The sequence below is a fragment of the Diadema antillarum genome, unplaced genomic scaffold (assembly GCF_040938485.1).
Source record: "Diadema antillarum isolate AM-2024a unplaced genomic scaffold, OU_Dant_1.0 seq00001322_RagTag, whole genome shotgun sequence".
Lineage (NCBI taxonomy): Eukaryota > Metazoa > Echinodermata > Echinoidea > Diadematoida > Diadematidae > Diadema > Diadema antillarum.
In genome coordinates this window covers 47,754-71,883 of record NW_027272093.1, presented here as the reverse complement: position 1 = coordinate 71,883, position 24,130 = coordinate 47,754, and the positions used below count along the sequence as shown (strand labels likewise).

At 39.3% G+C, this 24,130-nt stretch overlaps 2 protein-coding genes across 2 annotated transcripts in view; one reads left to right on the top strand and one right to left on the bottom strand.

Annotated features, from left to right (window-relative positions):
* Nucleotides 1-654: 654 nt before the first annotated feature.
* LOC139708252 (MICOS complex subunit MIC27-like) lies at nt 655-12,793 on the bottom strand. Its single transcript, XM_071620226.1, has 6 exons — nt 12,713-12,793; nt 8,014-8,268; nt 7,245-7,299; nt 5,702-5,797; nt 2,935-3,092; nt 655-1,705 (listed from the first exon to the last, which is right to left on the bottom strand). Exons 1-6 carry the CDS (start codon nt 12,788-12,790, stop codon nt 1,532-1,534), a joined length of 816 nt encoding a protein of 271 aa, XP_071476327.1. The 5' UTR covers nt 12,791-12,793; the 3' UTR covers nt 655-1,531.
* A 37-nt stretch (nt 12,794-12,830) lies between these two features.
* The window catches only part of LOC139708251 (pre-mRNA-processing factor 6-like), a 31,478-nt gene continuing 20,178 nt past the window's right edge, over nt 12,831-24,130 (top strand). Inside the window, exons 1-10 of the mRNA XM_071620224.1 lie at nt 12,831-12,929; nt 15,426-15,485; nt 16,565-16,664; nt 17,319-17,437; nt 18,563-18,641; nt 19,981-20,075; nt 20,464-20,674; nt 21,182-21,341; nt 21,961-22,088; nt 22,751-22,877. Of these exons, the coding sequence (XP_071476325.1) occupies nt 12,838-12,929; nt 15,426-15,485; nt 16,565-16,664; nt 17,319-17,437; nt 18,563-18,641; nt 19,981-20,075; nt 20,464-20,674; nt 21,182-21,341; nt 21,961-22,088; nt 22,751-22,877 (1,171 nt within the window). The 5' untranslated portion in view covers nt 12,831-12,837. The remainder of the gene's footprint in view (nt 12,930-15,425; nt 15,486-16,564; nt 16,665-17,318; nt 17,438-18,562; nt 18,642-19,980; nt 20,076-20,463; nt 20,675-21,181; nt 21,342-21,960; nt 22,089-22,750; nt 22,878-24,130) is intronic.

Genomic DNA, 24,130 nt, shown 5'->3' with positions numbered 1-24,130 from the left:
CTCAAATTCATGATATCGTGTGCAAATCCAATGCAAATTGTGTTTTTTGGTTAAATTGATATAAATTAGATTATTTCAACTTTAACCATTGAAATTAATCAATTCTAGTGTAGATAAGCCTGAAAAAGTGCCTGCAACCATTTTGGCAAAAAAACAATAGAAAACAAAAGGTCGAAAAAACATTAAAATACAGAAGAAATTAACAAAACAATAAAAAAACAAAAGAAATTGATTCCGATTGTGCTATTTTTTTACACGAAAATTGTTTGATGTGTCTTGAGGAATTCTGACACAAAAATTTAGCAATCCTCCAGTCTTTTTAATGGAGTTATAGGGGAAAATATGATTTCATGCACAAATTTGCATAATTAATTTATTACAAGTAGAAAGGCAATATTTTTCTATTGTATGACCATGTAATCTTGTAGTTGACATCCAGCTCTATTTTCAGGCAAAATTTCGCGGCGATCGGCGACCGAGATCTGAAGGGGGGGGGTCAAATTGACCCCCTGAGTAAAAACTTGGTCTCAAATAGCCCAGTTAGAATAGGATTAAATACTACTACATGTACGTACCTATAAGGCAAAATAATAATAATATTAATAATAATAATAATAATAATAATTTGCACATGTGCAAAATACAATGTAGCTGTTCCCAATAGAGCTCACGTTGTCCATTCTAGAAGGGGGCTTGTCATAATTATCATTAGCATCGCTGCTATAATAGCTGACTAATAACTGGCTACAAGGAGTCTGACTAATGAGTCAGCCTGATTATACACCAGACATGTCCTAAATGACTTAGAATACAGGACGTAAAAATGACAATTGCTTTATTATGTCAGGATCTTCAACATATCAGGGTAAACAAGCAAAGAATTGAGAGTTGGGATCTACAAATCCATCTAGTCCTTGGCTGTTCTATCGAACTTTTTACAATTGTACAATGGATTAACAAGGTTCAACTGTATTTGGTCTCATCTGGGCTGACTCAAATCAAAGAACACCTGAGGAAGGCCACAAGTGAAACGATCAAGACGTCCAAATATTGCCACCCGGGAATGGGTGGGGGAGAGGGACTTACAGTTAATAGTGACAATGAGTGATGAAAGCAGTAAACATTTTGTACATCTGATGACTGATATTCTCTCATTGCTGTTTGACATTTCTGTCATATTGTGATACATTGTACACGTAGATGTAGGTGCACTTTCAAGACTGTGAGTCATGACCAGAATTTACTGGACGCACTCTGAATAATATCCAACATGTAAATGTGTATCTATATTCATGCCATGGCAGCTACAGAGAGAGAAGGAAATCAATGCAATATGCTTACAATATATCCACTAGATGCAAAATTCTTTTGGAAGTTTAAGTGCCAGCAAGCAGTTAGTATCCACACTGAAAAACACTTCTTCTTTTATATCTGTTTTGCCTGGATACCGTTAATTTATTTCTCACTGCCCTGGCATAGCAGGGCATATCACCATAAGAAAGGTGAAGAGTTCATTCCTGTTTGGAAACAATCAGCTCCTGGTTGTGTACATGTCCTTGTCCTCTGGCTTAGACTGGCCATGGTCCTCCTGACTTTCAGCAACTGCCTTCTCCTCAGGTTTGCTAGTCTCCTCCTCAGACTGTGTCTTGACCACCAGCGTTTTGTCTTCCCCTTGAGCTGCTTCCACAGCTGCCACCTTTTCGACCTACAGAATCAGACCAGGGAGTGCAGAAATCAGTCCACCATGATTGCACTTCTCAGGATGGGGGAAAAAAGGGGTCTCATTTTCCAGGTACAGTGCACTACCATTACAAAAAACTGCTCAGGACCAGCAGTTTGTATTTTTATTTATTTCTTTTTTTGTTATATTGAAATTTTGTTATAATCGAGCGAATAAACAGTAAAGAATATAGAGCTGATAATGTTGGCGCCCAAATTTTTACTTCATTGTAAAAGGAATTTTGATGCAGTCATGTTCGTTATAATGGGAGTGCACTGTGTGTGAGTTAAATGAGGGAAGAATCAAGGTTGGCCCTCCCTTGACAACTCTGATTTGCTACATCCTCCATGTATACACTTGTATGTAATTGTGGTCTACTGACAAGTATTCCTCACTTGCTTTGGTAAAAAATCCCTACAATACTTATATGTCACGGTGTAAAATCTCTGTGTGTCACATTATTCTGAAACTGCAATGTAGGCATGCTTTTGAAAAACTTTCTGTTTTTAATCTCTATCTAACCTTTTCTAGATGTTTGCTTTGATGGACCTGTAATAAGCAAAGTTCTAGATAAAATTCCAAGCATTGCTTTGATATAAAATTTAATGACAAATCCATGATTACTTTCTTTAAAATAACCAGTAGACACATTATTGTCTCCAGGCATGACTTTTGAACACAAAGACAGTGACAGAAACCTAGTAGATTTTCCTCAAAAATCTAAAAGGGAACACTGCTTGATATTCAATCACCGCACAATGCAAGATACATGTGCGAGGAACGGGAAGGCAAGTTCAGCTTTCACTGTAATCTGGCATTTGGCGATATATCGACTGGTTTGGGTGGGTTTGTGCGTTTCAGCAAAATATACAAACTTGGCACGCCGTTGACTGAGCCGGGCGTGCAAACGTGGCACATATAGAGTTAGTGAGTTTATACACTAGACAAACTATAAGCCTTGAGGCATCCCAATATGACTGTTGGGATATACATTTTAAGACAGAAGAATTTAGGATGCACCAGGCCCAATTGGAAGGTCCTCTTTTATGAGAGTTTTTTTTTTTTTTTTTTTTTTTTTTTTTTTTTTTCGAGTGATCCTACAAGAAAGACTAATGTGTTCCGCTGCAACACTGACTTCTGTTGTGTAGGGTTGCTAGGCAACCAATTATTTTGATCTCAATGCCTACAATGGTATACTGCATCTTGATACGCACCACTGGAGTTTGGACGTCCTTCTGGTAGAACTCTGACGCTTTAGTCTTAACCCATTCCATCTCAGTCTTGGCAATGCGAACCGCTTTGTAGGGGTAGCAGAGGGAGGCAGTGGCAGTCATCAAACCTCCCGAGTATACCACTTTCCTGATAAAACCCCCTGTGAAGGAAGTAAAAGTCTTTCATGCATCACAAAGCTATCACAGAAGAAAACCCTATTTTTACATTAAAAAGGTTTCCATATATCATATTAACTTGAATATGTGCGCTTTATTTCAACACAATGGGAGCAAATTGCATTCACCTTTTCTTACCCTCATTACAACATACTTGGACAACTTGAAATGCTTCTTGTTTGCAAGTTTGTCCCATTTGCAAACTTTTAAATTAGATTCCTTTCATAAATTTGTACCTGTACATGTACTTATGTATATTGTAGGAGTAGGTATTCAGACTTTTCCTCACAATACTAAGGCTGGAAACTTCTTTATGATGGAGGGGAAAGCTTAATGCTATAGATTTCCAGTGAATTTATTCAGCTCCCCCCAACAAATTTAAACCATTATTCTTGGTACAAAGGGGGAGCATATTCTCGAGTGACATGGGTATATCTTTTGTTTAAGATTCTGTAAGGAGAATTACCATACGATTTTATACAGAATGTTAGGAGACATTATTCTTTAACCATGAAAAGTTTCTTTACCTTTTCAAAAAGGATATATGACCTTCAAAGTATGCCACCATATTTCATCCATTCACCTATGACCCTTGACGTAATGACACATTATATTCTATCAATGTGCTTTTGCACATTCATAGAGATACATGTACGCTGTTCATGTGAACATCGGCACAGTATTACATGGTGAGGAAACTTTGGGTAGTTTGGACTACAAGACACCAATTTGACACTGGATTTGCACAAAGATTGTTTACTTTCTACACAAGAACTTCTATCTTTGATAGCGTGTTGATGGTAAGAAAAAACAAAACAAAACATTAATATTCATTAACTTGACTCCACACACACACACACACACACAGAAATCACATCTGTTGATGCTGTGCATATGTATATTGCATGACATCACTTTGTTCTCCAGTCTTTACAGTATCAACTAGAAATGTCGCTACAGCGACTGGTTATACCCCCGCCAAACAACATTTCATAAGCTTTGGTCAAAACAACATTTCATAAGCTTTGGTCAAAAAACTGAGGAAGTAGTTAAATCTGCAAGATCTTTCCTTGATCTTCTGCCATTAATATGCCGTTACCATGGCAACATACTTTCGGGTACTGTCGAAAAATGCGTCTTGCACATCTACAACCAAAGGCACACATCTGTACCAAGTTTCATGGAAATTGGGCAAAAACTGAGGAAGTAGTTTGCAACACAAAATTTTCCATCATTTTGGCTCATAATATGTGAGCTGTTTACCATGGCAACATACTTTTTGTCACTGTCAAGAAATGTGTCATGCTGACCTATATCCTAAGACAAACATTCAATATGAATTCCATGAGAATTGGAAGAACACTGATGAAGCAGTTTTGCCATGAAGCATTTTGCCCTATATTTTACCAATAACATGCCGTTACCATGGCAACGCACTTTTTGCCACTGCGGAAATATGTGTCTTGCACATTAACATATTCAGATGAACATCTGTACCTAATTTCATAAAAATTGATCAAAAACTGTGGGAGGAGTTCGCGACGCAAGATTTGTACCCATTTTTGCTAATAATATGCCGTTACCATGGCAACATACTTTTGGGTACTGTCAAAAAATACGTCTTGCACATCTACAACCCAAGGCACACATCTGTGCCAAATTTTATGGGAATCGGTTGAAAACTGAGGAAGTAGTTCGCGACGCAAGATTGCAATGGACCGACCGCCCGACCGACCGCCCGACCGCCCGACCGTCCGCTGATTCCTATATACCCCCTTCAAACTTCGTTTGGCGGGGGTATAATAAGTTAGTGTATTTGAACATTAACGTTATATCATCTACCCATTTTCATTGTTCCTATTTTATTAAGTCTTCTATTTATTTCACACCTGCATATTTACAAAGTATCAGACACTCTAGTAGCATGTAGGACCAGCAGGCAGCTCAGTGTTTTAAAATAATAAACATGGTTAAATATTGTCTTCAGCATCACAGTTGGACAAAAGAAAAAAACAATGGAAATGCACATTGTATTCCTTCATTGCATTTGATAAGTGGGGGAGAGACAGACTGGGGCTAACTTCAGGGGCATCGTTAAAGCTATAAATTCATCATGTCATCCGCAATCTACACAACAAATTAAGTTCAAGATCCTTCTCATCACCTACAACATCACCCATAACCGTTCACCCTTATATCTCACTGACATGATCTCATCGAAACCCAGACCGGCTACATGCATAGACCTCAGATCATCATCTACAGCTCGGCTAAAACTTGGCCCTCGCACCCACAACCGTTATGGTGACCGCGCTTTCTCCGTTAAATAATAGTGTCCCCCTTCTTTGGAACAGCCTCCCTACTCATATTCAGTCCTCCCCCTCCACTGACATTTTTAAAAAGAAACTCAAAACCCATTTATTTCTAGAACATAACTGATGATTATGTTGTAGCTGATTATTTGTATTGGAAGCTGATTGATATGTTTGTTTGTTTGTTTGTTTTGACAATTATAAAGCGCTTTGGAAAATAATATATTAAGCGCTACCGCGTATATGAATATTTTATATTATCATTACTATTATAGGCCTACCTTTTCGTGCAAGAACAAGTCCAGCCATTCCTGCTATGGAAATGACACCCGCTCTTGGATAAAATCCTTCTTCTGTCTTGATGTACTTGACAACACCTTTGGATGAAAGAAAAAAAAAAATGGAGTGCATAGTTGAGATATATTTTGATGGAATGTGGCGATGGAGAACAAAGTTTAGAAATACCACGAAATATCACATTTTGCGGATGACGACTGTATCATCTGCAGGGGTAATTAGCATCATAGAGCTGGTAAAGGAAAAAAAAAAAAGAAATATCATTGTATCTGTCTTTAATATTAGCCATACATTCATGTCACTACCACTTCACATTAATAAAAAAAAAGAAAAGAAAAAGACTCAAACCCCCAAAAAATAAATAAATAAAAAAATGAATAAACACACACACAACAACAAACAAAATTGCCAGATTATCATAATACTCTAGATGAATTCAAGCAGCTGCCATGGACAAAAAAGAAAAAGAGAAAGAAAGAGAAAAAGAAAAAGATAAGAAGATAAAAAACCCCAAAACAAATAGCAAATAAACAAGGAAAAGTAGAAATTACGCGGTGCGTAATATATGTCCCCGCGGGATGTAGCATTTTGTAACAAAATGTGCAATATAGGTAAAAAATCAAGGTCAAAGGCCAAAGAAGTCAAAGGTCAAAATTCTGTGTAGAAGTTTTGAAGCCCTCACCTAGTGCCATCACATAAAGCAAATGGAATCGAAATTGGGTTAGAAATGGCGAAGGAGTAGCATTTTGTAGCCAATGTACAATATAGGTCAAAAATCAAGGTCAAAGGTCAAAGACAAAGGTCAAAATTCTGTGTAGAAGTTTTGAAGCCCTCACCTAGTGCTATCACATAAAGCAAACGGAATCGAAATCGGGTTAGAAATGGCGAAGGAGTAGCATTTTGTAGCAAAATGCACAATATAGGTCAAAGGTCAAAGAAGTCAAAGGTCAAAATTCTGTGTAGAAGTTTTGAAGCCCTCAACTAGTGCCCTCATATAACGCAAACGGAATCGAAATCGGGTTAGAAATGGCGAAGGAGTAGCATTTTGTAGCAAAATGTACAATATAGGGCAAAAATCAAGGTCAAAGGTCAAAGAAGTCAAGGGTCAAAATTCTGTGTAGAAGTTTTGAAGCCCTCACCTAGTGCCATCACATAAAGCAAACGGAATCGAAATCGGGTTAGAAATGGCGAAGGAGTAGCATTTTGTAGCAAAATGTACAATATAGGTCAAAGGTCAAGGTCAAAGGTCACAACTGAAATTCTGTGTAGGAGTTTTACAGCTCCCATGTAGTGCTATCATATAAAGCAAACAGAATCAAAATTGGCTCATAAATGACAGAGAAGTAGCAAATTGAACATTTTGATCACACACGGACGCACACACGGATGGACGGACGTACGGACACACGGACACACACACGTACGTAGCCCGTTTCATAGTCCCCTGCTCGAACTCGTTCGGCGGGGACAATTAAATGAATAAATGTTTGTTCCAAACATTACATCACTAAGCAAAGTAATACTCACTCTGAAATGTTTCTTCTGTCGTTTGGTATGTTCTCTTGGTCATGTTGACAGCCCCCTTGAAAAAGGAGACAGGAATCATTGGGGAGATCAATATCAAACATGGATTTGAACAATTACATAACAAAAGAAAATACAGTGCTTACTGCAACAGGGACGAGCTGCAGTGGAATATCTTCAGGCCGTATCCGAGCAATTACCCCCAGAGGGCAATTACCCCCCGGCCAATTACCGCTTGGTGGTAAGGTTAGAGTAAAGATTAGGGTTAGGGTTAGGGTTAGGAGTTTGGGTTAAGGTTAGGGTTAGGTTCAGGATTAGGATTGGGGCCAGGGGAAGGGTGCGGGGTAATTGCCCAGGGGGTGATTGCCCTAGACCCCTTCAGGCATCGTCCCCCCTCCTCTTTTCTTTGTAGATTTCACAAGCCGACTAAGCTTATTAGCAAATCCTTGCCATTCATAAGGCGATGATACATTTTATGCCCTATCTATGACGGGAACATCCTTGGACTTTGACTAAAACTTCTCTCTTACTTCTTTCTCACTTGTCCTTCCTAGTTTAAAATAAACATGGTCTACATACACGTACAACATGTACATGTAAAGTGAAGATATACAAAGAGCTACACGTGTATCAGTTTATCTTCAAAGCACATATAATGTGAGACAAATATGGGTCATTAAATACAGAAACTGTTTCATTTGAGGCATATCGCATGCAATATCTCAAGTGTGGAAAGACTACCATACATGTAGTACTAACATCAAAATCACACCTGAAATGTATCTGAAAATTTCCAGACGTATTTGCGGACAACAGAAACACTGTCCCTCAAGGAGCTTGACCCCTCTGGTTGCAGCTGGTATTCTGCTAGCTTGGGTTCGTCATAGATGGGTAGTTCCTTGGGCCTCACTACAGTGACTGGCAAAGCCTGGATCATCTGTTGTGGATCTGCACCAGAGTCGGCCTTCACCTGTAGCAGTCCCATTGCCACTACAGGCACTGGGCTGTACTTTACAGCCCTTAGAATCTGCAAGATGTCACACATGAATTTCACAACAGTTTACTTTGCAGGCAGAGACAAGTAGACTATATGTCCACACATCACACATTGAAACCTTAAATTCGATCTTGTATATATTTTTATAATAAAGAAAATAAAAATGCACAATTAAACAGCTGCTGAATTTCATCACATCATTTTTTTAGTTAGGAAATCACTATTAAAATTTCAAGTCAAATAAAAAAAGGGAGAACTGATGAATTTTATGAGTAAGGTAAAGTGGACTTTGGGCCAGTTAAAACATGTAACGTGTGGTTGCTACTAGGCTATAATGTTGCAGGTATGTGTAAGCATGCTGTAGTCTGCAATTCCATAATCATTGTACTTTACATTTAACTGTACTTGCTCCATAATCTGTCATAATACTGTCATAATAGCAATTTATGGGTGCTATGATGCACTTTCATATCAGTCCGGGAAACCCGCTCATGAGGACCGCTCCCGCGTACGCGGACTGCCCCGCCTCATGAGGCCCCCTATTCACTTCTATTCATCTCACATCTGACGTATAAATTGTCGCAACTTTGCACGGTGATTTTTTCTTACACACACATGTCCACTATCCATGATGAAAAGAAGAAAAAATCCTGTTTTTTTTTCTTCAAAAATCGAGTTTTAAATCAACCGATGCAGAGCGCCCATTAAAACACACGTGTTTTGATGGGCGCTCTGCATCGGTTGATTAAAACTTGATTTTTGAAAAAAAACCCAGATAGGATTTTTTCTTCTTTTCATCATGGATAGTGGACATGTGTGTGTAAGAAAAAATCACCGTGCAAAGTTGCGACAATTTATACGTCAGATGTGAGATGAATAGAAGTGAATAGGGGGCCTCATGAGGCGTTCCTCCCCGGGCCTCATGAGGCGTGGGGGCGGTCCTCATGAGGCGGGGCAGTCCTCGTACGCGGGAGTGGTCCTCATGAGCGGGTTTCCCGGACTGATATAAGTGTAGATATCTCAGAGTCCACTTCACCAAATTGCACCAAAATCACTAAATATATACTTACAGACAGTACCGTACATACTTATCCCCACTCACTCGTGAACACACTATGAACCAAATCAGTCACTGGGAAGCGTCGATAACTATATTGACTTTTGTGTTGTTGCTCAAAACAACTTTCTCATCGCGAGCGATCACAGCTTGCACAATTTAAAACTGAAGCTCGAAGTCAGTCATCTAATCATGCGACAAATCCTTCAGGTATCAAACCAGGAGTAAGAAAATCATGTACAAATTACTGATTTATGGCAATCTGAATGAAGTTGGTAGAGAAATGCAGTTCCTACATGTAGATCCTGTGTGGAACCGAGTCATGGTTAAACCCCAGCATCAACAGTAGTGAGATTTTTCCTGATCATTTCGATGTACACAGGAAAGACAGGACCCCACCGAAAATTGGAGGGGGGGTTTTCCAGGCTGTCAAACTGGACCTGGCTACTTCTCATTGCAGTGAATATAACTCAGATTGTGAGATTCTCTGGACTGAAACCAAAATTAAAGGCTGTAGGCCACTGCTCGTTGGAGTTTTTTACCGTCCACCCAACGATAAAGGTGAAGCAATTGAGCACCTTGTGGAATCACTCACCAGAATAGGGCACAAAATTAACTCACATAATGTTATACTCACTGGGGACTTCAACTTGCCAAATATCTCATGGTCTGATCACAGTGTTGAGAGTGGCAGTAACACTGGAGTTGCCGGTAAACTGATCTCCCTAGCTGAGGAATTTGGATTGTATCAACATGTTAGTTCTGCCACGAGAAGATATGGAAAAACAGAGAGTATACTTGATTTGGTCTTCACAAACAATCCTGAAATTGTACAGAAGGTCATATGTAGGGAAGGAATTTCCGACCACGATGCTGTTGTAATCGATGTCAGAATCACTCCCTTCAGAAAACGTCCGACCAAAAGGAAAATATTTCTACGAAACAAGGCTGATGTAGAGGGTATCAAGCAATCACTCCATGAATTTGCTGAATATTATCGTAACAACTGTTTTGATTATGATGTGAACAGAAAATGGGAAGAGATTAAATCAAACATTCTCTCAATAATGGAACGCCATGTGCCACATAAATTGTCTTCATCCCGCTTCAACCTACCTTGGTTCGACAGAACCCTGCGTCGTATGGTCAAGAAAAAACAACGTTTGTACAATAAAGCTAGAAAATCAGAAAAACCAGCCGATTGGGAAATTTTCAGATCTTTTAGGAAATCCACCCACAAACTCATTAGGAAATCGCGGTCTTCCTACATCAGGAACACCTTAGGGTCTGCCCTGCTTGAAGAACCCAAACGTTTTTGGTCTTTTATCATACGCCTTAATCAAGAAAGCTTTGGGGTCGCTGATCTTGATTTTGAGGGAAAGATAGTCAGCGAAGATCACCTAAAAGCCAATATACTTAGTGATCAATTTCAAAGTGTTTTCACGGTTGAACCTGACGGTAACGTCCCCTTGCTTGGCGACAGTCCACACAAACAGATTGATCATCTTACTATTACTGAAGATGGAGTACTTAAATTACTCAAAGGTCTGAACTCTAACAAATCTCCTGGCCCAGACGGCATACCTTCATGGTTCCTGAAAATTGGCGCCCAACAGTTAGCTATGCCACTACAAGACCTCTTCCAGTCATCGATCAACTCCGGTAATGTCCCACAGGGATGGAAGGAGGCCAATATCGCTGCTGTCTTTTAAAAGGGCAACAGAAGATGTCCTGCTAATTACCGTCCCATCTCACTTACATCGGTAGTGTGCAAAGTTATGGAACACATTATCCATAGTCACGTGATGAAACACCTTGAATCCCATAATATCCTCTCGGACGACCAACATGGCTTCAGGGCCAAGAGATCAACTGAAACCCAACTCATCTTAACCATACATGATATCAGCCATGAATTGAATAAAAACAACTTGGTTGATGCGGCACTGTTAGACTTCACCAAAGCCTTTGATAAGGTTCCACACCGTCGACTCATCTCTAAATTGAAATATTATGGACTTGACGGTGAGATATCCACGTGGGTCCGGAATTTTCTCACCAATCGCACCCAACGAGTTGTCCTGAACGGCCATTCCTCTTCATCTGCGAGCGTCACTTCAGGTGTACCTCAAGGCACAGTCACTGGTCCTCTATGGTTCCTGTTATATATAAACGACTTACCAAATGCTGTTTCTTCTAAAGCCAGACTATTTGCTGACGATTGTCTGCTTTACTCATCCATCTCACCTTCCCAAGATGTCGGTATTCTTCAGGATGACCTAAAATCACTGGAAAACTGGCAGGACACCTGGCTTATGAACTTCAACCCATCTAAATGTTGTACTATTACTTTTGGCAAGAGAAATCCACCCCACAACATATATCAATTTTGTAATTCCGAATTGAAGAGTGTTTCGTCCCACCCCTATCTGGGCATCACCTTATCCAACACCTTAAACTGGAACCCCCATGTTCAGCAAGTTCTTAAGAAAGCTCAAAATGTGCAGAATGTCATCCGCAGAAACCTATGGAACTGTGATACGAAAGTGAAATCTGCTACATATCTGGCCCTAGTGAGACCCATACTCGAATACGCATCCTCCGTCTGGGACCCTACCACTAAACACTCCATTAATTCTCTCGAGCGAATCCAACGGCAGGCTGCCAGATTCTGCACGAACACCTATACCAGGGAAGAGGGATCTGTTACAAGGGCATTATCCGAGTTGGGCTGGGAATCGCTCCAGACAAGGAGAAAGCATCAGAGGCTTTGCATGCTGTACAAAATGAAAAACGGTTTAGTCAACGTCCCCCTATATAGAGTCTAATTATGTCCAACCCAACGCACGTGACACCAGAGGCAATAATCAAAAATTTATTCAACAACGACACAGAGGTACAGTTTTCCGGGATTCCTTCTTCATAACGACTGTTAAAGACTGGAACCAACTCCCCAACGCAGTGGTTCAATGCCCATCATTGTCCCTGTTCAAGCAAAACTTGATGCAATTTCAATAGTCGCGCTCTATCCACACGTAGTGCTTCTCTACAAGTTAGCGTGGCCGTGGATGTGTCTTCCTGGACATTTTGCTGACTAAACCATACAGATACAGATAGATCACACAAACAGACAGACAGAGACAAACAGACACAAACACATCACACAGTGACAAGACAAGAATGACCCCCAGATGATCTATGTGAGACTATGAACAACAGGTCCGTCTGTAAAAATTAGTCATTGTCCCACGTATTGAAATTTGTGTCACTATTAGCAATCCAAGCAGTCAGCATACAGCTGTACGCGTAACGGTCTCATGGCATGAGTAAAACAACTGCTAGTGAGAGATAATGTTGTGCAATGATAGAGCCTACAGCTTACTAACATACGCAGATGATAAAATAGGTATACAATACCTTGTAAGACATTTTAGTTTTGGCTCTCGAGTCCAAGTTTTCCGTGAAACAGGGTGACATCCACGGCCGGCCAACCATCAGCATAGGTGGCGCTCTTGATAAATCGTTCCAGCACCGATTCCAAGATGGCAGCGCCCGGAGCACTCGTCAACAAGAAGCGTCGAGAATTTATGAACATGCCCGCACCCTTGGGCTATGTTCCAGGTTTAGGAAGAGGGTAAATATAACGGCCACGGCCTGTCCTCTATAATGTATTTTGTCAATTAATTAGAATATGGCCTAATCGTGATATCGGGCCCTTCTCGTTCTGCTTGTGCGTCTTCACTGTGCGAAGTCTATGGGGGTTGAAAGAAGTCCCCGACTAGTTCAGATTCGACATGGCTATATGACGAAATGAATGGCGGTGAATGGAGTGGCCTGTGCTGTGGGACAAATCATCTACGCGATAATGACTAGTGTAGATTATCCGGTCGTTTGTTAGGGCTCGGATTATTTAGTTTTTTTTTTCTAACATCATAGGGGTTCTGTTTTCTAGTTAGTGTTTTCCATTGGCATTAATTATCATGATTATTGCCGCGCCGTTAAGCGTTGATTGTCATGGCATCGCCCATATCATACGTCTACACTAAACAGTCTAACGTTAGTATTTCAAGTAAAGTAGTATACTATAATTAAATATAAACCCACTATTTAATACCCGTAAACTTTAACATTAACTGTTAGTTAGAATTCTACCGTTAACTGTTAGGCATTGATTGCTATTGTGCGGATCATTGTCAATATCAATTATCATATCATGAATGATTACATGTATGTGGGGTCCAATGCAGTCCAAAGGCAAATGCATAGAGGTCTGACGTTGTAGTTTGATGTTCAACACATCGACACCCCAATTGTAATTTTTTTTTTCTATCAATAGATAGGGTTACCTACTTAAAATCAGTCCGGGAAACCCGCTCATCACCTGCTCATGACTTTAGAGGCCTGCTCCCCGTACACTACAAGCATGCACTCCTCCGCCTCAGGAGGCCTCCGGAGAGCCTCATGACGCCCCCCCGGGGAGAGAGACTCGTGAAGCTCCCTGTTCAGTTTTTATTCATCTCACATCTGACATATTGTCGCAACTTTGCATGGTGATATTTTTTGATTAATACACACACATGTCCTCTGTCCATGATGAAAAGAAGAAAAACTTCCATTTTTTTTTTTTTTTTTTAAACAATCAAGTTTTCATCAACTGATGCACAGCAACCCAAAGAAATACGGGCGCCAGCAGGTTCGCTCAATGCAAGGCTGCCGCACCTAGCGGCCTGATCCGACTAAATATTTTTTGTTTTTTTCTGCGGCTCTCACCTCTCCACGCACAAATCGGCCTATTGGAGCTGAAGTCTGAGTTACTCTGACATCTTTTTATAAAAATTCGTAACAAGAAAAATAAGATCAGTAGCCCTATATAAACAGCCTGATCTTGTGCATATATTCAAATTACCGTACTATTCCACACTGATAGAGTAGGTGGGTACTCCAGTTTTTTAGCAAACTAATCACTTTGTTGTAGGTATGACAGGTTCACTTTCTTTGTCAATTCCGCCGTCAGTTGACCTTGGGGCGCTTTTTCTGGAATCCCGCAACGCGACGTTACATCACATCACGCATCCAGCACACAGACAGCGCGCAAGCTCGCTCTGAAATTCTTACAGCTTGCGCGCTGTCTGTATGTGCTGGATGCGTGATGTGATGTGACATTGCGTTGCAGGTTGACTAAAAATAATTGTTACCATGGCAACCTTCTTAAGGTAACCATGGCATCATAAGAATTGTGATTGTTAATTTGATTAAAGAGATGTTTATATTGGCTTATTTTTGTTTTAATGCATGTTTTTATGATGTGCAATAAGGAATACACATTCTGTTACCAAAAACAAAATAATCTGTTGCCATAGCAACAGGTAAAGACGTCAGTTAGAAAAATGGCAACAAGTGGATTTGTGTTTAGCTCAGCACCTCCAAAGTAGTGTAAATAGCACAAAAAATCACGATCTATAGAAAATTTTGAGAAAACAGGGGTCGCACTTAACTTCTTTTTTTAACTAGCCAGGCGGACTACTTAGAATCAATTTTGACACTAAAGCAATATTTTGGCTAGCCAGATGGACTAGTTATTTCAGAATTTTATGATTTTTAGCTAGTCCGACATGATTTTGGGTGGCCAATGGCCAGCGGACCATCGCCAATTTCGAACCCTGGAGAACCCCAATATTGTGACAATTCGCCATTTACTATAAGTGCAATAGTGCATTAATTTCCATGAATATATTAATTTCCGATTCATTATGATCAGTGTTGCTACACATACCCACTTTCATTTATTCACAGTACCCCAGCAGTGGTACTGCTCTACCAGGTACCTTTGAACAATGGAACGGAGTCCGAGAAATCATACTTCATAGATCTGCTGCACCTTCATAAATTGACAACGTAGGCTGCTGTTGTGTGTGTCAATTTAAAGTAGGCATACATTGTATTAGTACTGCTATTGTGCTATTTCATTAACTACTGTCACTGATTGCTATAGACCGAATTTTCTGGATGTATACATGTCAAAACAAAAATGATAATTGTGATTAATTTTTTTTTTTTTTTTTTTTTTTTTTTTTTGCTCATGTTTTGTTTTGCTTACGTTTTGTTTTGTTTGATTATTCTTTTGTTGCAGAGCCACAGGATTCACGACTCGGTCTGACATTGGTCCCGCGAGAGAGGCAAATGATATAAGGTAAATCCCTCCACCAGTAAGTTTTGAGTACAGAGGGTGTCAAGCTCCCACTTGAGCAGGGTAACACCATACCCTAAGTTGAACGTAGAAGTTATAATTCCTTTCAGCAGCTCCTAGGAACTAGCGCTGGATGATAGTGGAAATGTTGTATTGTAAGTGAGAGGTGGCATTAGTCCAGGCTAGAGGTCACATGACCCTGTTTTTTTTTATATATACCTGGTACAATGTTTCTTGATGGTTTCTTGTCAATTCGAGGATGCTGATTTCAACTCTGATTGATGCCACTCGCGTAACCTTGAGCATTTTTGGCAAAATGGACTGCATGGTGTACAAAACAAGTGTAAATTTCACTTAGAAAATGTACATTTCAAGTGAGTGTGCAGACAAATTACCCTGCAACATATGTACAACATGTACAACGTCTTTCATCTACACTGCATGTAGCGGAGATGCCAAAGAATTCTTAAATACATGTGTATACTTTTCCTTCTCCCTTTTCTTCTTTTTTTTTATCAACTGTTGCTAGGCTATCAACATTGCTGCAAAACAGTTCAGTTCCCTATCAAAAAGTGGTTTATCACTTTCCTTTTAATAGTTTCTTGAACTACCTTTTATTGATCTTCCAGTTTTTCTATCCCTTCATGTGGAATAATTATATCTAGACCAAACACACTGTATTACCATTAGCCATTTTAAACAACTCTGCAATAATGAAAAAAAAAATAAATAAAAGAGTCAAACACAAGTAACAAATGTAGTTGTCAATCCTTTATGGGGAGAAAATGAATATAGCAATGTAATACAGTTTCTGTGTATGCTGCTTGCAGCCCCCCAAATTTCATCTCCAGTCTTCAATGAAGCAAGATGCTTGTCTGTGTTGTATTGTGTTACATGAAATATACTATTATGTTGATGGAACCTTGTGATATTCATGTATATTGTTTGGAAAAAAAAATGAATGATTGAATGAATGAATGAATGTATCCCATTTGTACTTCTTACCCACCGAACCCCTACCCCCTCCCCAAACATGGTAGCCAAATCATTAAGTATTTATTTCTGTACATCTTCATTTGCAGTGATGATCGCCACCCTGCGCCCAAGAAGAAGAAGAAGAACAAAGATGATGATGACGAAGGGAGTGGGGATGAAGACCTCAATGACTCCAACTACGATGAGGTATATTGTCATTCTCCATGCTACTTTCTATATAAAAAAAAAACCCACTAGTATAGAATTTATGATGTGTATTATTTTTTTATGTGCATTATTCATGAGTCCTTTGGCTCAAAGTGCAAATCAACCCCTTCAAAAATGAAACAAACAAATTAGGAGAGGTTTTAGCAAACTAGAATATCAAGAACAAAAACAAAGGAATTTCTAGAATAAACTATCTTCCTCATTATCATTGTTATTTTCTTTTTTTTTAAAATAAACTATCACTGATAACTTAGTTGGGATGTACAACGTAATGTGTTGCAGCTATGAAAATGTGTTACTAAAATTCTGTGGCTTTTTTGCATTAGTAGTTGCACCCTGGGTAGTCCTTTCACTATTTGAAATTGAATTGGACATGATATGCCTTTCTAATTTCACCAGCTGTGGCATTGTGATGTACAACAGTAAGTACATATACATGTACATGTACCACTATTCACATGTGAGGGTAAGCTCTTTGCAAATAATTGCGACACAAGTTTTGACATTTTTTTACAGTGAGAACTATAAATCAAAAAGACAAAACCCTAGTGGCGACCCGCATTTCAAAATCTTTACAATGAGAATGTACATAGTGTTGTCTAATTTTGTGACTTCTCATATTTTTAATCCAAGTTCACTGGCTACGGTGGAAGCCTCTTCTCCTCGGGTCCGTATGAGAAGGACGATGAGGAAGCCGATGCTGTGTACGATGCCATCGACAAAAGGATGGATGAGAAGCGCAAGGAAAGAAGGTAATTTGTCAGGAACAATGAACAAAAAAAATAGAATTAACTGTTCCTTACGGGAACCTGGTATACCAGGTTCCCAAGATGAAGACAAGAGTGCCTACTTTTGTGACCTAAATTCATGTTTCTTTGTGTTATAATGCCAAGAAAAATGGGTTTGGTGAAAAGGTAAGAGCTTATTCTATTACTATATGTTTTCTTTCTGTTGGAAAAATGCGTATATCACAGTATTGTTTTACTTTTATCTGACTTAGTTTATGCTTGTTCTGCTATAAAACTGGTACGAACGTGTACATAGCGATCAAAGCTGAGCGCAGTAGATTTCTGTGTTCGTTGACCCCAGTCATCCTACTCAGGTGCCTGGTTTTGTGTAGAACTAAAGAGTTTTTGAGCCCATGAGCACATGGTCTATTCATACCTCGCGCCTGATCAATATTTCTATTGTTTGATGGCACATGTAGTTGACCGTGGAAAGGGGATGTGTGTGCCGCTTGACTGCTTTCGCACAGGTGGATTACCAATCTGTCTGTTCTCTGTCGACGAGCAAAAAGAATCTGTATTGGGGGCATTTAAGGCTCTCAAAGAATTGTGGAAGGAAGGGGTTAAGTCTTTCTATGAAAAAAAAAGAAAAGATTCAGGAATGCCTGCCCTCTCTCCTAGATACGTCTGCACTGTCTGTACAGTGTATTTGACGATCAGGTCTATTTCATTGGTAAACTGGAAATTGCATTATTTTGATGTGTTTTTTTTTTTCTCTCTTTCTCAAGGGAAAAAGTAAACAGTTAAATATCTAATGTAAGAAAAAAACCAAACAAACTCAGAATGCAGAGCAAAGTATCAGTACTATTTGAAAGTCTAGGACAAGACAGCAATGTGGCATATAATGTAACGCCTGTGAGGAATTAAGAAAACTGAAAAGACCAGACAGTGTGAAAAACAAAAGACATCATGCCTTTGGGACTAGCCTGTAAAAACTTCTCACTCGTGGCTTTGATATTTGTTGCGTGAAGACAAAATGGCCATGACTTAACTGAATATTGGAACCTTCAAATATGTATTTTATGTACAACATTCTGCATTTGTCTTGCATAGCTCTGAAATACTGTCATTGTTATAATTTCTTGATATCAGAGAGAAACGCCTTCGGGAGGAGATTGAAAGATACCGCCAGGAGAGACCAAAGATCCAGCAACAGTTCTCTGACCTCAAGGTAAGTCATTCACAATGTTTTCCACATCGCATAACAAACTGAAACAGCCTGCAGTTTTTGTTGCATTTTTTTTTGATGAAGTCATCAGTTAATTTGGAGTTATCTTGTGAAAACTGTATCCTGGTCTTATTGACCATGATTTCATGTAGATCTAATGTCACCATCATCTCATTCAGTGTACTGTATATCACACATATGTATATTGTTGTTTGTTTGTTTGTTTGTTTGTTTTTGTAATTGGAACAAATTTCCAATCTTTTTAATATTATCTGTCATTTAGAACCTTATATAGTGACAGAGTGGAAAATAAAGTGTTATTTTGTTATAGAGATGAAGTGAGCATTGTCACAGCTTGAGGACGGTAAACATTGTATTTGTCCTATGAGTGTCAATTTTTTTTTTTTTTGTGCTTTGACTATTTGCTTTATCAGCCTGTAATAATCAAACCCTTATTTTGCACATATTGGGTATACACTAGATGAATCTGTGTGTAGTAATTCTTTCAATCATTTTGAATCTTTTGCCATCCCCTGAACCACAATCATGCAGCCTGAAGTGGAATTATTTTCCATAGAAATTGAGAATGGAAACTTGTAACAAGTTTAGGGCAATTTGCAATATCATTTCTTCCACTTGATGTTGGAGTGGGTATTTGGGCAAGACCTCATACTTGTGTCCATTCATATCACTTGCCTGCCAGTCAGTTTTAGTTGCCTTGGGTAACCAGGAAATAATAGAATTGTAGCCCAGGTCTACATAAAAGTACAGTGAAGAAATACTACAATAATGTCAACAACAACAACAAAAGGTATTTTGGTATTTACACAATATCGCCCTCATCTAGACACAGCAAGACACATTGGCACATGTAGCCTTCTTTTGATGAAATAAACCAATATCTGCCTATCTTTGTACATTGTATCTACTCATCTATCTATCTGTCTACTGTAAAAGTGGAAATTTTCGCAGTGTTGAAATTTTTGCGTATTTCGCGCAACTACTCTAGAGGTTAGCGCGAAAATAAAAGCACGCGGAAATTTTTGCGTGCAATGTGTCGCAGTAGTTGATGTCTTGATTCCGCGGAATTAGAAAAATGCAAAACTCTTCTTACCCGGCCAAGCGTGAAAAATAAGTCAGACGAAAATATCAATTTTTACAGTATTTATCTATCCATCTACAAACTGCCATACCAAAAGACATGAGATTCAGGTGTAAGCTGCAAAATAAAATCTGCAGTCCTCGGATAGAAAGTGGTTCTCTGAAGAGGCCACTTTGGCTCATTTTGTGAATTTTTTCTGATCATCATCATGCTACATGTGGATTCTTTTAAACTCAACAGAGGAAACTGGGAGAGGTATCGGAAGATGAGTGGAACAGCATCCCTACAGTTGGAGATGCTCGCAACAAACATCAGAGGAACCCAAAAGCAGACAAGTATGTCAGTGTTATAAAGAACATTCTGTATACAATTATACCTTTTTTTTTCTAGCCTATAAATGGAAATACACTTGTATTATCTGTTTTTGAAAACCAGGGGAATGATATCATTTCAACATACATTCAATAGGAACTAGTCAGTGGAATGTGTACTTTTCATGAAAAGAGAGATTTTGTGGAATTCTAATATTTTCTTTATATTGTTGTCCAAAGTAAAATATCAAAATGACTTTTGAATGGATTATCCGACTTTCACTGATGTGTGTTATTGATATTGCTGCTTTCACTCAATCCGTTTTTATGTGTAAGCTTTGGTGTCCTTTAAATTGTGAAAAAAAAAATCATGTAGTTTCATTGCTTTTTGTTGTTTTCTGCAAATCTCCAGGATTACCCCAGTCCCCGACAGCTTCCTGGCCAAGCATGCCATGGGGCAGGGAACCTCCAACACTGTTGATGCCCAGATGCAGAAGTACGGTGGCCTGCAGACCCCTTACCCTGGGGCCATGACCCCGGGGATGTTGACCCCCACTGGGGAGTATGATCTGCGGAAGGTGGGCGAGGCTAGAAACACCCTCATGGGTGTCAAACTCAGTCAGGTAAGCAACTTAAAGGAACTGTGTAATGCAGTTGCATGTTGACTTGTGTTGACTCATGATACCCTCAACATCACTCATGTGGCCAAATGCATATCTAGATAAGTGCCATATATTTCACTAGAATTTTTCTTCTATTTTTCTTCAAATGTACTTGGATACTCCCACCAGCAAACTTTCCAAACCAAGATTTTGCCTGTGACATAATCTGGCAATCATTCCTATAGTACTAACCATGATTTACAAAAGACATTGGAATGCACCTTCCCCTAGAACGAGCTAACCTTTCTTTTTTCCTTGTTTCTAATCTGGTTCCCAACAGACATTGCTGGGAAACTAAATGACAATGGAAAAGAAAACGGATGGACTAAATTTTCGTGTGTTTAAAACATTACAAATTTAGAAGAAGACAACAGCAATATTCAAAGTCAGTCATGTAATGTATAAAACTTAATGCTGTACACAAAAGACCCATAAAAGGAAGTACATCTGTTTGTGGTCCCCTACGAGGTTTCCGACTCTGTGGATGGTCAAACAGTGGTTGACCCCAAGGGCTACCTCACTGACCTTCAGAGTATGCTGCCCTCGTATGCTGGGGACATCTCAGACGTCAAGAAGGCCAGACAGTGGCTGAAGGCTGTGAGGGAAACAAACCCCAACCATCCACCCGGTAAGTGCCTCCCTTTAAAAAAACCAAAAAAATCCCCCAAAAACTCTTGTATACAGCATGTAGGTAGTAACTACTTACTAGGTAGTAACTAGGTAGTAACAGCAGTAACTACATGCGTGCAGTTTTTGCCTAATGTACTTCCAGCGCTACATTGTAGGCCTTCTACAGTGAACTTTGCTTCTATTCATGTACATTTAAACAGAATTGGGTATCTCCAAAATATTACTGTAAAAGTCTAAATTTTTGCCGTGTTGAAATTTTTGGGCATTTCAGGCAACCAGAAGCTACAGGTTGTAGCATGCTAATAAAGGCATGTGAATATTTTCCCTTGCCCAATGTTCCAGTAGTTAATGTCTTAATTTTGTTGAATTCAAAATATACAAATCTCTTCTTACACGGCTAAACAAACAAATCTGAGGGATTCTTGGAGTAGGAATTGTACTGTGAGAAAGAGAGGGACAGAGAGAGAGAGAGAGAGAGAGAGAGAGGCAAAGAGAAGGAGAGGAAGAGAGAGAGGGGGAGAGAGGAAGAGAGAGTGTGATAAAGAGATTATATCGCTCCAGATATGCCGCTATGTTGTGCATGTCTTGTCACATCTTCTCTTTCCCTTGCCCGGCAGCGTGGATTGCCTCGGCCCGTCTGGAGGAGGTGACCGGCAAGCTGCAGGCAGCCAGGAATACCATCATGAAGGGGACAGAGATCTGCCCTCGTAGTGAAGAACTCTGGTTGGAGGCTTCAAGGTTACAGGTCAGAGGTCAATCAAAGTAGCCCAGGACCACAAAACTAGATGAATAATCAAAATAAGTCAACTGGTTCTTGAAGTTAATTATGTTGTTCATCTCTGATATTCACAATGAATACAGATTTGAAGACCTTATTTTCAGTGAAGAAAAACAAATCTAAGTTCCAAAATGTTTTCTTAGATTTATGAACTACTAATTTCATATAATGAAAGAAAGGTTGATAGACCTTTTACTTTTTCTAACTGCTTCTACCAACTGATTTTTACAACAATTATGTAATACATAGTGTGAAGAAAACACAATCCAATGTGAAATGGAAAGAATTAGATTTTTAGCTGCTCACTGTATGCTCATTTTCTCAAAAATATATGACTTGTAATTACACATAAATCTCGTCTTGGTGACACTGCAAGTTGATGAAAATACACTTATCTCTGTGTTCTGGAAGCTGGGACTTTAACTTGAAATACCTCAAAAAGTGTTTTAAGGCAAAATTGTGACCGAAATTAAATTGATACATTGTACATGTACATTGTAACTCTTTTGTTTTTACACCGTAGGAAAAAACTTAAGTTTGTTAGGACCCAACCTTTAAACTTTATCCCCGGACGTTTCAGTTGACTCTGTGTCTGTATTGCTCTTTCCGATGTCCCCACTCCTATCTAGCCCGGTGACACAGCCAAGGCCGTGATTGCCCAGGCGGTCCGTAACCTTCCTGAGTGTGTGCGCATCTGGATCCGAGCTGCCTCCCTTGAGACAGACCACAGAGCAATGAGGAAGGTCTATCGGAAGGGTGAGTCCAGGTCAAGGCAAGGGGAACAATGAGTATACAAACCAGCCATATTTTCTTATAATTGAAATTATGCTCAATATTTATAAAGGACAAATTATGATAAAGTTTTTTGAGCACCAAGTATTGTCATTGTGATGAAAAGAAATAAAATACAGAAAGTGAATTGATTATTGCTCATGTTAAAATGATAATACATGAAACCAGTCTAAATTGAAATCAATTAAAATCAAGATAAAATCACATAGATACTTGAAGAAGTAAGAGTTATGCATTGTTCTAAACTGAAGAATTATTTCAATACGTATATCCAAGAGTTGAATCCACAGATTTAGGATTCAGAATGTATTAACCCTTTGTGTACTTTGAGAGCTGATTGTTGCAGAAAACCTCATGGCATTGTACACACTGTCCAAAGTTCCTGGCACAGAAAGGTTTCAATTCAGTCATAGCCATATCACTGACACTCCCTATAAGAATGCATGAATATACACATGATGCACAGAATAGAGGTGCGCCTCGTGCATGTTGCACCATTGTCAATACTCTCGAGTGCGCCGTACCTTCACTTACGCCACAAAATACTCCTGTGCATCATTTGTTTTATAGAATGGGTCTATGAGTTATTTTTCACTTCCTACCTTTATAAGGCTCAGAAGTCAAACATCGACCAAATTTATCAGGATGAACTGTGAAGTGACGTGAAGACTAAACACCAACTCATGTACAAGTTCCAATATAATGTCATTGGCTTAATTGTTGTGGAAATGCACCTCACAGTTGTGGAAATGGAAGTGAGGTATACGAACATGAGGCGAGTTCTGTCTTACGGAGACACTCCGATAGTAATACTCGTGAACCTGATTGTCTGTTTGACTCTGAGTCTGAGAACTCTGAATAGAAATTGACATTTCCTCTGACTCTTGTTCTTCACCTGCAACAGTTCATGTAGATCTAACACTGTACTGTACTGTACTGCATACCTGATTGTCTGAATACTACTAACAGTAGATCTAACGGTACCAATCTAACAGTAACACTGTACTGTAAAATTACTGACTGTACTGGACTGCATACCTGATTGTTTGAATACATGTACTACGTTTGCTGTACAATGTACCGTATCCGTCAATGAAGTCTTGATAAATTTCACAATTATCCTCGTCATTCAACAGTTCAAACTGCGCCTGCAACGGATCAGAGCTGGAGGCAGCCGTTTTTTCGTTCGTTTCGCTGGCAATCGATATCGCAATATC